The sequence below is a fragment of the Myxine glutinosa genome, chromosome 12 (assembly GCF_964187855.1).
Source record: "Myxine glutinosa chromosome 12, kmMyxGlut1.1, whole genome shotgun sequence".
NCBI classification, from domain to species: Eukaryota; Metazoa; Chordata; class Myxini; order Myxiniformes; family Myxinidae; genus Myxine; species Myxine glutinosa.
In genome coordinates this window covers 104695448-104713095 of record NC_136272.1, presented here as the reverse complement: position 1 = coordinate 104713095, position 17648 = coordinate 104695448, and the positions used below count along the sequence as shown (strand labels likewise).

At 51.1% G+C, this 17648-nt stretch overlaps 1 protein-coding gene across 3 annotated transcripts in view; it reads right to left on the bottom strand.

Annotated features, from left to right (window-relative positions):
- LOC137437732 (N-acetylgalactosaminyltransferase 7) overlaps positions 1-11014 on the bottom strand; it is a 41727-nt gene extending 30713 nt beyond the window's left edge. For 2 of the 3 annotated variants that reach the window (XM_068132307.2, XM_068132308.2), the window contains exons 1-2: positions 10302-10615; positions 1428-1864 (exon numbers count right to left, since the gene is read on the bottom strand). In XM_068132307.2, the coding sequence (XP_067988408.2) occupies positions 1428-1864; positions 10302-10418 (554 nt within the window). In that variant the 5' untranslated portion in view covers positions 10419-10615. Of the gene's footprint in view, positions 1-1427; positions 1865-10301; positions 10616-10850 lie in introns of those variants that run through there. The other variant, XM_068132309.2, reaches the window with a different exon arrangement.
- Between the last annotated feature and the right edge of the window lie 6634 nt (positions 11015-17648).

Here is a 17648-nt window from a genome sequence, read left to right as displayed (position 1 = left end):
ATCAAATGCGACTTCCTCTCCTCAGGCGAGGGTAACAATGTCCTTGGCAATGCAAGAAGCCTTTTTAAAAAATCTTAGTCAACGAGAGCAGTACAAAAAAACAGTTTTATCACCACACGTCAACTAATTATTTTGAGGAGTCGTAAAGAAAAAGCGCATCGCTAAAATGGTGATCGGAGAAACATGAAACCGATTCCACCTTCAAACCTTTTCCGATTTTGATTTCATCACATCCCTGTATTATTCCCCTATAGTGGGGCAACTTAGCATAACAATTGTGCATTTTGTGAGGAAAGCACCAAATTTGGCACACTAGTAGACTATCATATTATGAAAAGATCTGGATATTGGGCCATCTCAGATTCAGAGATTTGATTTTTGCAAGATTTCGATTCGATTGGGATCGAAGAGAACACCTTCTTCGTCTTCTGTACAGTGAAGTTGCCAGCCCTGAATTCTCTGGCTACATCTGGATGCTTCATTGGGAGTGCAACCATGTCCTTCAGGTGAACAGGGACCCACCTGGCATAGTGTGTGTGGTCTAAGGCATGGAACCATGGGACCAGTTCCGTCAGGGCATCAAGGTACATCGTGAATGAAGCCTGCCGCAGAGAACGCACGTAGACCAGTACCAACATCTCTAGTTCCAGCACAGTTGCCCAGTACTGAAAGTTGGGAATGTCTTCTCCTCTCTGGTGACACCAGTCTTCGAACTCAGGCAGGTCTTCTGCATCATCAGCATGTGTCATACAGTGGCGTTCATACGCACGGTGTTGCAGGATGTGCAGTGCTGCTGCAGTGATTTGATGAGCTCTTCTTGTGCGGGTGACGTGGGCAGCTAGCAGGAAGGAGTCGGCCGTCCCTGGCGTTGCAATCTCAGCTTGCAAATCTGCAAAATCTGCAAATCTTGCAAAAATCAAATCTCTGAATCTGAGATGGCCCAATATCCAGATCTTTTCATAATATGATAGTCTACTAGTGTGCCAAATTTGGTGCTTTCCTCACAAAATGCACAATTGTTATGCTATATTTAGCTTAGCTGCCGGACTACTATTGGCATTGCCTTTCACATGTATTCTTTGATAAAGGGTGCAAGGTCCATCTTCCAATCAACGTACTCTGTGTGTGTCGTAGGTTCGGAGTTTTGAATGGAGCGTAAAACATCCTGCACAGGTGATACCATGCACAACATAAATAATTACACAAACATTAAGGAGGATTACAGAATGCTTCCTTAAGTCTCGAGCAGGTGCGAGAGGATATATAAATAAATACACAAAACAAACAAATATGGTTACTTGGTGAAACAACTTTCTAATATGCACAAATGATTGAGTCGAGCTGTTTGCATGATAGCGTTTCAAAACAGACATACAATTGGAGACAACATAAGTAAGCACAGGTGAGGCACAGGTTTCTCAACTCACTGTTCATGACGGATATCACCAATGGAGCGGTCGAGAGACACCAAATCGCTCGCCACCATATTGAAGCCGTATTCCTTGATGCTTGCAAGGGCGGCATCCTTGAGCTCAGGCCCAACATCAACCCCCCGATTCCCTTCTCCGGGACCGCCAGGTACCCCGGGCGGTTCTTTACCTTTCAGTTCAAAGTTTCCCAAAACAGTGGGACGAAGCACCGGCAGAGGGTAGTGGTTCTTTTGCGGGCGAAAGGTAGCATACTGTCGCTCGACAGCATCACGCTGCTTCTTCACATTGTCCTCCACTTGGATTGGAGCAACGACCAGCATTTTCTCTAACTTCTTCTGCTGCAAATCCACTTCCAGACCCTCCACACTCGGCCATGGGATTATTGGTCGAAAACGGTCTCCATCAAGGGATTCAACGGGCCCCGGGTTGAACCTCTGCAGGAATGATGCAACAAAGATATTATTGTGATAAAGCGTAATATTAATACAACATGTAATATCAGCACTTGATAAGCAAATAAATCAGATACTTATGAGAAACTAAAGCATGAAGGATCTGATGGGTCCAAACTACAGCACGGAAGTGTTGATGACTATATAGTTCCTAAATAAACACTTTTTCATTGCACTACACATTTAATTCCCCCTAAACTGGCCATGCACGCAGCACCTTTCTCATCTGCAGCACACCCGGCCCACGTAATTTCAGGTGCATGTGGATTTTCTTCCATGAGCCTCATAAGCATTAGTTGGTGGATGTTAAATATCCCACGGTGTCTTTCGCAAAGAGTAGGCGAGTCATCGCCAGCACCCTGAAAAATTACAAATTCCAGCCCTGACCTGGAGTCGAACGTCATGTCTGGTCAGCCGGTTCGTGAAAGAGTTGGGCTAAAACTTTCCCCCGGTCAACCCCACAGGAACATGGGAATAACTGCAGAAAAAGGAGAAAAGGAAGAGGAAACCTGACAAATCTCCCATTTATCTCTCCAAAAGGACCGTCTCCCAAACTCTTCTATCTACTTTATTAACAATCCTCGAGGAAGTTCAGTCATTAAAACTCCCGGGTCTCACTATCTGCCATGATCTTTCCTGGGAAAACCACATTTCCAAGTTGGCCTCCAAAGCCAGCCGTCGATTGGGCATCGTCTATCATATAAAGTCCTTCCTTGGCACACCTGATCTCCTATCCACCTACAAGGCCTTCATCCGCAGCTTGATTGAGTACTGCTCTCCCCTCTGTGGTCTCCCCTGCCTCACACCTTGATCAGCTTGACGCCGAAGAAACCAAGACTTTCAAGATCATTGGAATCTCTTGCGATGAAGCCGAGTCCATGGGCCTATCACTTTGCCATTGCCGACAGGTCGGTGATCAATCTGTCTTTGACCTCCTCCTTTCTGATCTTGCACCCTCTGCTCTTTCCGTGCTTTTTTGGCCCTCACTCCTCAGGTATCTGCAGGGCATAGCATACATGGTTCACCATCAACCCTTTTTTGGTAAAACTATCTAAATCCAGGATCACTGCCCACCTCCACTCATTTGGTCCTCTTTTCCCTCATGTGTGGAACCAACTTACACATCCTGTTCTATCTCACTCTTCTCTCCGGGTCTTCAAGATAGCTGTTCAGCTGCTATCTTCAATACAGCAACTTTGCAGTCACGACAAAGGGATTGCAGCGTTACCATTATATTATTATTACTAGCATGACTCGGCGCACTCCGCACACCTCACCACACGTCGTTTCAGAGAGATAGTCATCTTTGACCATTTTGGTGTCTTTTGGGTATTTTATGTCTTCATGGTGTTTTGGGTCTTCAGGGTCTTTTGGATCCTCTGGGCCTTTAAGGGCATTTTGGGTCTTTGGGGTGTTTGGGGTCTTCAGGGTCTTTGGTGTCTTCAAGGTCTTTAAGAGTCTTTGGGGTATTTTGGTTCTTTGGGGTATTTAAGTGTATTTTGGGTCTGAAGGGTCTTTTGGTGGCTTCAGGGTGTTTTGGGTCTTCGAGGTGTTTTGGATCTTTGGGGTATTTTGGGTCTTCAGGTCTTATGGGTCTTCAGGTCTTTTGGTTCTTTGGTGTCTTTTCGGTCTTCAGGGTCTTTGGGGTATTTGGGTCTTTTTGGGTCTTGGGTGCCATTTGGGTCTTCAGTGTCTTTTGGATCCTCTGGGCCTTTAATGGTATTTTGGGTCTTTGGGGTGTTTTTGGTCTTCAGGCTCTTTGGGGTCTTCAGGGTGTTTTGGGGTCTTTAGGGTGTTTTGGGTCTTCGGGGCCATTTGGGTCTTCAGGGTATTTTTGAGCCTCAGGGCCTTCAAGGGTATTTTGGGTCTTCAAGGGTATTCAGGAGTCTTCAAGGGTATTCAGGAGTCTTCAAGTGTATTCAGGGGTATTCAGGGGTCTTGGTGGTCTTGGTGGTCTTAAAGGGTCATCAAAGGTCTAAGGGGTCTCAGCAGTCTAAACATAAATAAGAGGGTTAATTAAGAGGGTGTTAATTTTATTTGAAGAAGAAGAAGAAGACGTTTTCGTCGCATATAAACATAATGACATAACCATATACGTTTGCTCTATTATATTATAAGATTGTTATTATTAACGTTGTTATTATTATGAAAACGATACTATTATGTTAAGAAACCTGGGCTAAGTTGTCCAAAGCGGCCTGAAGGTGAGGCATGAAGCCCAAGGCCTAGATGTACTGTGTCGTTGGAAGAGACGTAACGCCAATGATTTCGATATTTGATGGTCATTTTAACAATTGGTTTGTTTGTGTTTCACACTGAATGAAAAACGTCAAGGTACAGTATGGCGATTGTGATATGACAGGTACGACGATATGTTCAGCCTGAAAGGCATAGAAATCAAAATGGCGGTGTGTGGAGTCAGCTGTCTTACGCTGTAACGACATCACATCACCCCTGTCATGTGAACAGATCCTCAGCTTTGATTGGTGTACGTTTGTGAGGGACATACATACATACCGACATACAGACAAACACTGTTCTCGATGGCTTTGCCCTCTGGGCTATGACGTAAAAAGAAGATGAAGACTATGAGGAGGAAGAAGACGACAAGATTAAAGAAGAGGAAGAATACTATGAAGAAGAGGCGCACAAGAACAAAAACGTGAACGTGTAGCAGTTCCCGGAAGCAAGACACAATTACCTTGCACCGGCCGATGACGCAACCGGCGAGCGGTCACTTGTCCGGACTCGCCCGGGCGTGTCCAGACTTGCCTTTCCCGGGCGAACACTTGGCTTACCTATTTGCATACCACGCCCCGCCTGAGAGGCGTGGCTTTTGTGTGTTGAACTATACTTATAAATTGCCGCCTGTTCGATGGGCTGATTCAGTGCTTTTGAGTTCCTTCGAGTGAGCTGAAAATAAATAGCTCGGTGAAACTTCATTCCTGGCGTCGTTCATTTTGTCCGGTTTTATCGTGCGAGCATAGCTCCCACAATTGGTGACCCCTTTTCAAGAACATGGCGATGGAGTCATCTGTAGCTTTGAAGCTCCCGGGCTTTTGGGAATCGCACGCGGCCGTCTGGTTCGCCCAAGCTGATTCTCAATTCGCCCTGCGGAACATTACGGAGGACACAACGTGCTACCACCATGTGGTCTCCGCGCTCAACGCCTCCACCGCGGCCCGGGTCCCGAGCTTCCTACAGAACCCGCCGAACGCCGACAAATACGGCGCGCTCAAAGGCCTACTCCTCAGTGCGTTTGGACTCACGGAGACCGAACGCGCGCGACAACTACTCGACCTCCCGGAGCTGGGTGAGGCCCATCCATCCGAGCACATGGACCACATGCTGGCTCTACTCGACGACCACAGCCTGGATTTCCTCTTCCGCGAGCTGTTCCTCCGGCAGCTACCCGGGCAGGTACGGTTCGCTTTGGCTAACTCGCCCATCACGGACCCTCGCACCCTGGCCAAGGAAGCCGATAAATTTTTCTCGGCCAGGCGACACGTCGGAGCGGCCGCCTGGAACCCTGGGCCGACCGAGGCAACGCCCGCGCAACGACCTGCGCCACCACCGGCCGAGTCAGCGCCACTGGCAGCAGCCGCGACGCCCTGTCGACTGAACCCGACGCGACCGCCGGAGCCTCCACCAGAGCGGACCATGTGCTATTACCATGCCAGGTTCGGGCAGAAGGCCAGAACGTGCCGCCCACCATGCACTTTCGGCAGGTCGGGAAAGGACCAGGCCGGCGCTCGCTGCCTGCCATGAGCGTCGGCCATTCAGGCAGCCTTCTGTTTATCACGGACACAGCGTCCGGGCGGCGTTTTTTGTGCGACACCGGCGCTCAGCTGAGCGTGATACCCGCCTCGGTGCAGGACAAACAGGCCGCGCTTTGCGGCCCCGCCTTGGTCACCACAAACGGCTCCTCCATCCGCACCTTCGGTTCGCGCAGCGTCGCATTCTGCTTCGGGGGCCAGCGCTTCAGGTGGGACTTCATCACGGCGAACGTGCCCATGGCCTTGCTGGGTGCAGATTTTCTTTGCGCGCATGGGCTTTTGGTCGACGTGAAACGGCGCCGCTCATCAACGCGGAGACCTTCAGCTCGCTCACTTGCTCATTGAGCGGCTCCGCTCCGACCAAGCTAGCTAGCGTGCTCCCGGCCGTGGACGATTTCACCCGCCTACTCGCTGAGTTTCCCACCCTCACGCAGCCGACGTTTTCGGCCGTCGCCGTCAAGCACGGCGTCGAACACCACATCCCGACCACAGGTCCACCGGTCTATGCCAGGGCTCGCCACCTCGACCCGGCCAAACTCACCGTGGCGAAGGCGGAATTCGACGTGCTGGAGCGATTGGGCATTGTGCGGCGCTCGAATAGCGCGTGGGCCTCGCCCCTGCACATCGTGCCCAAACCGGGTGGCGGATGGCGACCATGCGGCGATTACCGCCGCCTCAACGAAGCCACCACCACCCCCGACCGGTACCCGATACCACACATACAGGACTTTTCCGCCCATTTGGCGGGGCGGGTGATCTTTTCCAAGGTCGACCTCATTCGGGGCTACCACCAGGTACCCGTCCGGCCGGCCGACGTGCCGAAGACGGCGGTAATTACACCTTTTGGCCTCTTCGCGTTCCTTTGCATGCCGTTCGGCCTTAAGAACGCGGCCCAGGCCTTAACAGCGGCTGATGCACAGCATGCTGCCCGACCTCACCTTCCTTTTCGTCTACTTGGACGACATTCTCGTCGCCAGCACTTCCCGGGCGGAGCACCTCATCCACCTGCACATGCTTTTTGAGCGCCTCGGCCAGCACGGCCTCATCATCAACCCGGCGAAATGCCAGTTTGGCGTAACGGCCGTCGACTTCCTGGGGCACCGCATCACGAAGCGTGGGGCCGTCCCGCTGCCTACCAAGGTGGAGGCAGTCACAAGTTTCCCGCGCCCCCGCTCCATGAAGGCCCTACAGGAATTTTTGGGGATGGTAAATTTCTACCACCGGTTCGTGCCTCGCGCCGCCCAACTCATGCGCCCCCTGTACGAAGCCCTCCGGGGCAAGCCGGCGATGGACGCGGCATTCACGGGCGCTAAGCTGGCCCTCGCCAACGCGACCATGTTGGCGCACCCGGCGCTCGACGCACCCATCGCCCTCACCACAGACGCTTCCGACTACGCGGTGGGCGCCGTGCATGAACAGTGGGTGAACGGGGCTTGGCAACCGCTGGCCTTCTTCAGCCGGCAGCTTCGCCCTAACGAGCGCAGGTATAGCGCTTTGACCGCGAGCTCCTCGGCCTTTACCTGGCCATTCGCCACTTCCGCCATCTTTTAGAGGGCCGCCCGTTCACGGCGTTTGTGGACCACAAACCCCTGGTCTTCGCCATGGCCAAGGTTACGGAGCCGTGGTCGGCCCGACAGCAGCGCCACCTCTCTGCCGTGTCCGAATTTACGACGGACATCCGGCATGTCGCGGGCAAGGACAACGCTGTGGCCAATTGCCTCTCCCGGTCTGGCGCGAACACCGTCCACCTGGGTGTGGACTTCGCCCGCATGGCGGCCGACCAGACCGACGACCCCACGGTGCAAGCCCTCCGGACAGCAGACACAGGCCTGCGGTTGGCCGACGTCCCCTTCGAGGACACAGGCACGGTTCTCCTGTGCGACGTTTCCCTGGGCCAACCTCGCCCCATCGTGCCCACCGGATGGCAGCAGCACATTTTTGACGCCCTCCACGGCCTTTCCCACCCGGGCCGGAAAGCATCACAGAAGCTCGTGGCAGCAAAGTTCGTCTGGCACGGGCTCCGTAAGGATGTCCGTGACTGGGCCAACGCCTGTGTCGTCTGCCAACGCGCGAAGGTCCACCGGCACACCCAGGCCCCGTTGGCACAATTCGACGTGCCCACGCGGCGCATTGACCACGTCAATGTGGACCTGGTGGGACCCCTTCCCTCCTCGCGGGGCTTCACCCACCTCCTCACGATGGTGGACAGGACCACCAGGTGGCCGGAGGCCGTCCCGCTGGCATCAACAACATCCGCCGACGTGGCGCAGGCCTTCATTGGCACCTGGATTGCCCGTTTCGGCACGTCCTCGGACATCTCCTCCGACAGAGGCCCGCAATTCGCCTCCGAGCTTTGGGGCGCGGTCACCCAGGCCTTGGGGGTCAAGCTACACCGCACCACGGCCTACCACCCCCAAGCCAACGGCTTGTGTGAGCGGTTCCACCGCTCGATGAAGGCCGCTCTCAGGGCCAGCCTCCAGGACGACGGTTGGGCCGACAGGCTCCCGTGGGTCCTATTGGGCCTCCGAAAGGCCCCGAAAGAGGACCTCCAGGCTTCCACCGCCGAGCTGGTCTACGGCCAGCCACTGCGCGTGCCAGGCGAATTCATCCCTGTCGCCACCGGCCCCTGGTCCGCGGCTCGCCAACGCTCGGTCCTCCAGGAGATTTGCCCCCATGCCCACGTCCCACCACGGCTGCCCCCAACCCCACGTCCCCCCAGCACTTCGCAGTACGTTTTTATCCGGCACGACGCACACCGGGGACCGCTCCGGCCGCCGTACGATGGACCTTTCCGGGTCCTGAAGAGAGACGACAAGTCGTTCATCATTGACATCGGCGGCAAGCCGGACCGCATCTCCATGGACCGCCTCAAGCCGGCCCATTTGGACCTCGACCAACCTCCACGGTTGGCCCTTCCTCCACGACGGGGCCGTCGTCCCCCGTCAACCAAGCCCCCCCGCCCGACCATCCACCGCCACGCCACCTACCACCCCCACACGAATCGCCAGGGGTCGTTTCGGCCGGGTCATCAAGACCCCCCTCAAACTGACTCTCCCGGTGCATGTTAATTCTGGGGGGGTGCATGTAGCGGTTACCGGAAGCATGACACAATTACCTTGCACCGGCCGATGACGCAACCGGCGAGCGGTCACTTGACCGGACGTGTCCAGACTTGCCTTTCCCGGGCGAACACTTGGCTTACCTATTTGCATACCACGCCCCGCCTGAGAGGCGTGGCTTTTGTGTGTTGAACTTTACTTATAAATTGCCGCCCGTTCGATGGGCTGATTCAGTGCTTTTGAGTTCTTTCGAGTGAGCTGAAAATAAATAGCTCAGTGAAACTGCATTCCTGGCGTCGTTCATTTTGTCCGGTTTTGTCGTGCGAGCATAGCTCCCACAAACGTATGCGCCATATACGATGAAAGACGGACAAACCTTTTGTGAGAGTAAAGCGGTTTTCAATACAAAAGGGTTATAAACAAACAAGAGTTCATTGATGTCTTTGGACCATCGAAGAGGGTTGGGCAAAGGACTGGTGAGACAAAGTTAGTACAGTATTACTGAAAGCTGCAGAACAGGTTGTGGTCCCGGAAGGCAAGCAATAAATAAAACGACTTACCGCCAGCGCAACAAAACTTAACCAAATTGAACGCAACAAAACTGAACACAATATTCATTTTACATCAAAATCGCTACAATCCATCAAAACCAATTAATCCATCAAAACCAATTAATCCATCAAAACCAATTAATCCATCAAAACCAATTAATCCATCAAAATCTCTACAATCCATCAAAATCTCTACAATCCATCAACATCTCTACAATCCATCAAAATCTCTACACTCCATCAACATCTCTACACTCCATCAACATCTCTACACTCCATCAACATCTCTACACTCCATCAAAACCAACTAATGAATCATAATCTCTACAATCCATCAAATCAGTTAATCCGTCAAAATCTCTACAATCAAATGCATCAAAAGCTAGATAATGCATCAAAAGCTCTACAACCCATCAAAAGCCCTACAACCCATCAAAAGCTCTAAAATCCAGCAAAACCAATCAATCCATCAAAAGCTCTACAATCCATCAAAAGCTCTACAATCCATCAAAAGCTCTACAATGCATCAAAAGCTCTACAACCCATCAAAACCAATTAATCCATTAAAATCTTTACAATCCATCGAAACCAATTAATCCATCACTACATGAACCAGTTACTACTTACTGCACACAAACGCGAAACGCGTGATGTTTTCGGATGACGAGCAATATAAAGGGAGGAACATCGGTCGATTCCACGGTTCCACCACTAAGCGAGCCAATGTCACACTGACGGTACGAGTCTTTGAGATAGCCGGCTGTATTAGAATACCGCACTCGCATTACGGGATCATTCCAATTAGCGTGAGATCCTCACATGACGGACACACATTGTCGGAATTCAGAGCTAACCGGAGACATGTTCAGCAGAACCCAGGAAGTTCGCTTCGCACTCGGGACGCGAAAGTAACCCCGTGCGGAGGCCTACCCACGGGCCTCGCACACAATTCTAGGCAAAAGCGGTCCCTCTGGGGAGTCGAATTTAAAAAGCCCGGGTCGAACTCCATGAACACCGACCCCCCTCTCCTTACCTTGTCACCAAAGAGATCTTCTTCTCTGGTTCCAAGTAACGACCAGAGGACGACGAAGACCGTAAAAGTTAGGGTGATTAAAAGGGCGCGCAATAACAACCCGAACTTTAACCTCATCCCGGCTCTCGCAGCGCCGTTTGTGTTCAATCGGGACGTGTTTTATTGATGATCGCTATGATCGATTGATCGGGACGAAACGTGCAGCTTATGAAGTTCAGGGCGGACAGGGGAAAGTGCCGGCGATCGGTGTCGGCAGATTCGCCCGAGCGGACAAACCCGAACCTCCGGCCCGAGTGAAGACCCGCCCTGCGCTCATGAGAGCGCCGCGCGCCGACCCACCTTGACGGCGATGACGTGGCACGTCTACCTGGCCAAAGATTGCAATGCTCGATATTTATTTATTTATAATTTCCTTTCGTCACATTTAATTAATTTTCTGCCACCACCTTTCGAGGGATCCAGGCCTTTCCAGGTGCTGTGACCGTGGGTGTTCATTTTGTCTCCACTCATCATCATTTTAATTAAACATCTCCATCAGATCCGAATCACCTTTATAACACAGTGTATGGCGTCAGAACACCTGCAGCCCTCTCAGTCAATGTCGAAGGCCAATGCTGAACCTTCTCCGTGGCAGCATGATGTCCTTCCTGAGATGTGGTGACCAAAACTGAACACAACATTCTAGGTGAGGCCTCACTAAATACCTGTACAGTGTTAAAACCACCTCCTTCAATTTATAATTTATCACCTTCTGAATACAACCTAAAACCCGATCTGCTTTATACCTGTAGGCTATAGCCTATAGCTACCTTGCATTGTGCTACGCCTCCACCCCCGTACAGTGCCTTCAGAAAGTATTCACACCCCTTGATTTTTATCACATTTTGTTGATACAACATTAATTTAAAATAGAGCAGCTGTATGTTTGTCAAACGGTCTTAAAAATCATCCCTCTGTTTGTTTTTGATTTGGCAATTTTTTTGGACAAATATGTTGATCACTCCGGTTTGTGTGTGTGTGTGTGTGTGTGTGTGTGTGTGTGTGTGTGTGTGTGTGTGTGTGTTTGTCTGTCCGCTCACTTATACTTGCCTACAGGCTACAATTTTAAACTGATCTTCACGAAACTTCACCAAATGGTAGGGTTGGTGGTCCGACAGAATGTTATTTATTTTTGAGATAAAAAGGTCAACCACTTTTTTCGTATTTCTAAAATCCTCAATTTTCATCCGATTGAGTTGAAATTTGAACAGGATTTTCATATCGGCTAACTGAATTCAACCACCACCTATTTTTGAGGTCAACATAGGCCAAAAGGTCAACATAGGCCAAATTTCTAAAATTGTCAATTTTCATCAGATTAACTTAAACTTTGAAGACGATTTGCATGTCGGGTCACTGAATTCAACCACTAATTATTTTTGAGGTAAAAAGGATGCTCCACTGAGTGCCATGCTACTTTATTCTTTTTTTTTTTCTTTTTTTTTTGTATACTGAATCGAGGTTCGTGAAAGAGCTAACATTTATTTCACAAACAAATCAACCACACAAACAAAACATACAAAAAGAGGGAGCGGAAGACAAGATGGGGAGAGGAGGGGAAGCACACAAACACAACACCTGAGAGCAGGGAGAAGCGTGGGAGGGAGAGGGCCTGGGGGAAAGTTCTGTTTTGCCAAGTGTCGCTCTATGAGTGATTTTTCATCTGTATGTCTGTGATGTCTGTGAACAGGATATCTGTCATGTATGAAGCTGCAAATATTCACCGTTGTATCCCGACACCGTGACCGCGGGTTAATTTCCGTTTTTCCGGGAGTTAAGGCCTAGCTAGGATGGCGCTGCGGTGAATCGGGCCTGTATCGGGAGAGTCAATAATTATAAACGTGTGCTAAAATCGATCGTAGTCTGTCGAGATACCTTACATGGCGACGACAATAAACATCTCGACCATGACTTCTTTCGGCCATATCGATGAATTCGACCCTCGTGAGGGAGCTTTTGACACGTATTCTCAGCGGTTGTCTTTCTACTTTGAGGCGAACGGCATCGTGACCGAAGCCCGGATGAAGGCCGTCTTCCTGTCCGTTTGCGGGTGTGAGACGTCCACACTCGTTAAAAACCTGATTCAGCCTCGGACAATCCAGGAGCTCACGTATGCAGAGCTCAAGGCCGCTTTGAAGGAACATTGTAGCCCCCTTCAGTCATCCTGTGTCAGTTTAATTTTTACATGTGCAGACAGCAGCAAGGTCAGTCGATCGCAGACTTCATTGCACACCTCAAAAAACTGTCACATTTGTGTGAGTTTGGGGACACGATTGACGACATGCTCCGTGATTTGCTGGTGGTTGGCATGTCCGATGACCGCACTCGTAGATGCCTGCTTGCTGAGAGAAGACTGACTTTCCAAAATGCCAGAGACACCGCCATTTCCATGGAAAGTGCTGAATGCAACGCTGTAAGCATCGGTGCCACTCGCTCGACTGGTACCAGCCCTGCTGTGAATCGGTTGGATCATGATCAGCCAAAACGTTGGAACAAGGCTCCTCGTCAGAAGCCAGTGCAGTCTCAACCCCACAACAAATGTTTTCGGTGCAACGGAAAGCACCCTCCGGAGACAAGTCGGTTCAAAGATGCAACCTACCATTTCTGTTCGAAAACTGGCCACATTGCTCCAGCTTGCATCACTCGCAAATCGGGAAAATGGAAAGCTGCTGACAAGAAGATTCATCAGTTTATCGGTTCAGAGGAACCTGAGCTTGACCAGGTGAGCTCTTTCCGACAACTCAGAATCGTGTGACCTGTTTCATATTGATTCTCACCATAAGCGGGACCCTCTTCTTGCCACTGTTGTCGGCAACAATCGACCATTGCAAATGGAGGTCGACACTGGTGCGGCCGTCTCGCTCATCAGCCATGCTGTTTTCACAAACCTGTGGAGTGATGCTGACCGACCCCATCTGAAACCTACTACCTATGGACTCTCCACCTATACAGGTGAGAAGATTGTTCTCTGCGGTACATGTGACGTCACGGTGGGCTACGATAACCGTGAGTTTCACCTACCCCTGATCATCATTCCTGGAAAGGGCCCTTCCTTACTCGGCAGGAACTGGTTGAGCATAATTCAACTGAAGTGGAAAAGCATTCATCAAATCCAGGCAGCCAACGTTTCTCCTACCGCAGCATACACACTCAAAAATGTACTGGATAACTACCCGGATATCTTCAAGGATGAGCTTGGAACCGTGAAAGGACATACGGCTAAACTCAGTGTTGACCGGGATGCCAATCCTATATTTTGCAGAGCTCGCCCAGTCCCTTTCGCCCTGCGGGAGCGGATTGACAAGGTACTGGATCATCTTGAAAATCTGGGCATCATCGAGTACATCCAGTATGCCGAATGGGCGGCGCCCATCGTTCCGGTCATAAAATCGGACCAGTCCATCCGCATATGTGGAGATTATAAAATGACCGTGAACAAGTGTTGTTCATTGGATAAATATCCAATCCCGAGGATCGAAGACTTCTGTGCTCGTCTCACAGGAGGCAAGAATTTTACGAAACTCGATCTCAAATCCGCCTATTGTTATGTGCTCCTCCCCGACCTTCTGGTCTCGGTATACCTCCGAACCCCGGGGGAGCCACGGCAGAAAAATATATCTTATTCCGTGTCGAAATCGCTAAGGAAACCACACCAATGGTTATAAACCAACCAATAATATTGTTACGGACCGCGGTTTAGATGTTATATTTGCCGAGCGGAGGCTCCGCGACCGAACAGTTATTCCCCGACTAACACCCGATTCACCCAGACGTTGGCCAAATCGCGCTATGCTAAATCAATGATAGAAAGGACACGACGACTGGGATAGATGAAAGGACGCAAGGGGTACAGTTCTCAAGACTTCCGGAGGAGGGTATAATTACAGTGGTGGAGAAAAGGGGGTAGATTACAAGGCAGAGTGAGGTAAAGACACAGAAGAGATGGGCACTTAAATACAATCTTATCTATTCCCGGACAGACCACGGACAAACGGACAAGGTAGACTCACACGGGGATTGATGGCGGGAATGGGCAGGTCGGTCGATGGCACAAGGTGCACCTTGGCTCGGGGACAGGATAAAGCACGGTTCAAAAGATGCAGGGAGGTCTCACAGCGCTCGGAGGTGGTCTTGCTTGCTCCAAGCTCAGCGCGCATCTGACGTCACCTCCCTCTCACTGCGCATGCTCAGCGGGGAGTGACACGCCCTCGGCTGGTTGGTTCCGCCCCACTGGGGCCGGTCCGCCGCTTCCATTGGGTGCGGGGGTTACCGGGCTCCGCCCTTGACGAGGATCCGACAGGGAGCCCCTGTTTGGTAACCCCGTCGAGCACATGTCCGATGGCGGCTCGTTGGGAAGGCCTGGTGCCCTCCCACCACTCCTACCAAGCTGGAGTGAGGACGCGCACTCCCTGCGCTCGTTGTTGTTGTTGTTGTTGAACTGTGAGGAAGAGCTGCGGGGAGGTATTGGGAGGTCCTAAACTTCCTAACGGTGCCATACAATCACATTCTGGTGCAACGAAGGGTCAGAATTAATGGAAACGAATCCTTAACTGACATAGACTAAGAATAACTAGCAAGATGTCCTATAGTTGTCTTCCTGAGATGCGGTGAACCTGGGTGCGATATTTAATGGGGGAAATAGGGGGAGGTCGGGTCTACAGAGTGTTGTTTACAGAAAATGGGACTAGGGAATGGGAGATTGGGGAGAGTTGGGAAGTATTGAGGAAATAGGGGAATATTTACAAGCGGATATAGATGGATGCAAATCCCATATCCGCAACACTGCACCCTTCTCGACCTCGGGGCGGCCCGACCCGATAAATTTTTACCTACTTTAGTGTGGCACTCAGATGTAGTTCCCTCTACTATTAACTCAACCCTGAGTGCGACAGTTTTACAGATGCTCACAAATGAGTAAATATGTCCCCCTGCGACGTTGCACCCTTCTCCTAACAGAAACACACCCACAGGATAACCGAACCGCGGAAAGCATCCTCAAACTAAACATACAGCCGGTAGGGAGCATCATTTATACAAGACTACACTGATATTTACACTACGATCCAGGACCTGTTCTTTGAGGAACACATGCAGATGTTATGCATAGGGAGAGCACGCATGCCAGCATCGATACACCAACCCACGAGTGCCCTGTGGCCCTACGGCCTTTAATAATGTGCAGAGCACCCCTTCCAAGCACCAAAAGCACCACCCCATTATGCACAGTCAGCACCATCCGGTGCACCAATAAAGTGTTCAATAACAATGCACAATCAAGTGTCCATGGTCACCGGTGGTGTCGCAGCCGGCCGATGTTCTGCCGCTGGTCTTGCCTTCATGGAGTGCACTTGGCCTTCTGGCTTCTTTAGAAATAAAGAAAGGTGCCAACCGCGTCCATTTCTTAATTGTGGCCGTCAGGGGGGCCAACTAAAAGTGGTTCACCTGTATGGCATAGGTGCCACGTTGACCCAGAGGTCCATCCACGGGTGGTGCTTGACCGCAAAAGAACTGCGGTCCATTGTGGGCGGCCACAAAAATTGCGGTCCATATGGTGTATCGATCCAGGCAGCAAGCAGCGGAAGTACAGGCCCACAACTGCGGAGCCAGCACCTCTCTCTCCTCTCTCTCTGCCCCAAAGCCAGATCCTCGGAGGTGGGAGACAAAAGAAGCCAAGTGAGTAAGGTGGTAAGGGCGCAAAAGTGCATGCAATACAAGGTAATGCACACTGGGGGCACATGGGAACCAGGTGAGACAGGTACGTTCCTACCGTACGCCCCCCCCCCCCCACCAGGTAACCTACATTGCCCCTCCCTTACCCCTTACTGTATCCACAAAACACAACACTACCCATAAACATCTACTTTACACATCAACAAACGTCCCTACTGTCTTCCCCGTTCCTCCCATAAACCAAATTCGTCTTCTCTCCCTCCTAACCAATCAAATTTGCCATTTCCAACTCTCATCAAAATTTGCCATCACCAATTCATCATCAGTCCCTCCTAAGGAGGGAGAGATGGAATCACCCCAATGTTTCATCCACGTCGTGATGCGTCTCACAAATCCAAACAGCAATTCTCCTTTCCTGCAACACAAAACAAAGGAAACACAGGTGTGGAGTCATCATCATCACCTCAGGTAAGTGGCTGCGTATGGTGCGACAGGTTCATCAATCCTAACTATTTCCTAAATGACATTAACACACTTTACACTACCCGGGGTCTTTCCCTGCCAATCCATTGGCCAACTTACACTATGGGTTTTAAAAACCAATTCCCATTGACCAAACTGTGGTGCTTCTCAATTTGGGGTCTCACTCCCCCGATTCATCTCCCGGTGCCCTTGCACAATTTCTGGGCTGCGATGTGTAGCTCTCCCAGCAGGTCTACCCACCTGCACACCTCCACCACTGCAGTTGCCACCCGAGCTTACCTAGCTCCTCACCCTAACCTAACTAACTGGGGAAGGCCCCTCCTGGCTCTGTCACCCCACTCGGTGCCCTCTGGCACTGGGCTACCCGGGTCCGTCCTCCGGATCCTCGGGCCCCATCCACAACAACTACTACCGGCTCCCAGAGCCCACCTGCGGCCTCACCTGGCCGACATCCTCAGTGGTGGAGTGCCCAAACCAACTACACACACTAACAGGCTACACGCCCAGCCATTTCCACAACACTAATGCACCCATCCAAATACCATTCTTCCACCCGCACCACAGATGCCAATATCCAACCACAATTTACCTATACCCTCTACCTAACACTTACACTACCCGCCCCGGGTATCCGTGATGGGGGTCCACTCTTCCCCCATCCACACCTTCGCACCATGCACACCACTCCGTACCACTTACTCCAACTCTCTCCACACCACTCATTCTCTGCTCCATATATTCCACACACCTGTACTTGCACACCTGTGCTCTCATACTTGGTGCCACCTGCACCCTTCTCTCCCCCAAGTGCATTCGCGCTGATCCACAACACTCACTACTCACCATGACACTCATCCGCAATGCTCTCTCATTCATCACTTGTACACTCACACACACCTCGGAGCATTGCCTCACCAATGCCTCATTTGAAGCTGCTCACCAGCACTTCCATTCATACTGCATCATCTGCTCTGTCTACTCCCTTCTAAAACTCGCACTCCTCCGTCTTCCCTTACACTCAGCGCTCCCACGTCATTATCAAACACTAAGCTACTACGTCCCCACTACAGGTACCAAGTCTCTTACTTAAATCTTGTCACCTATAGTCACCTCTAGTCCCTATCAATATAACCAAGCCCTCCCTGGCTCGGTTGT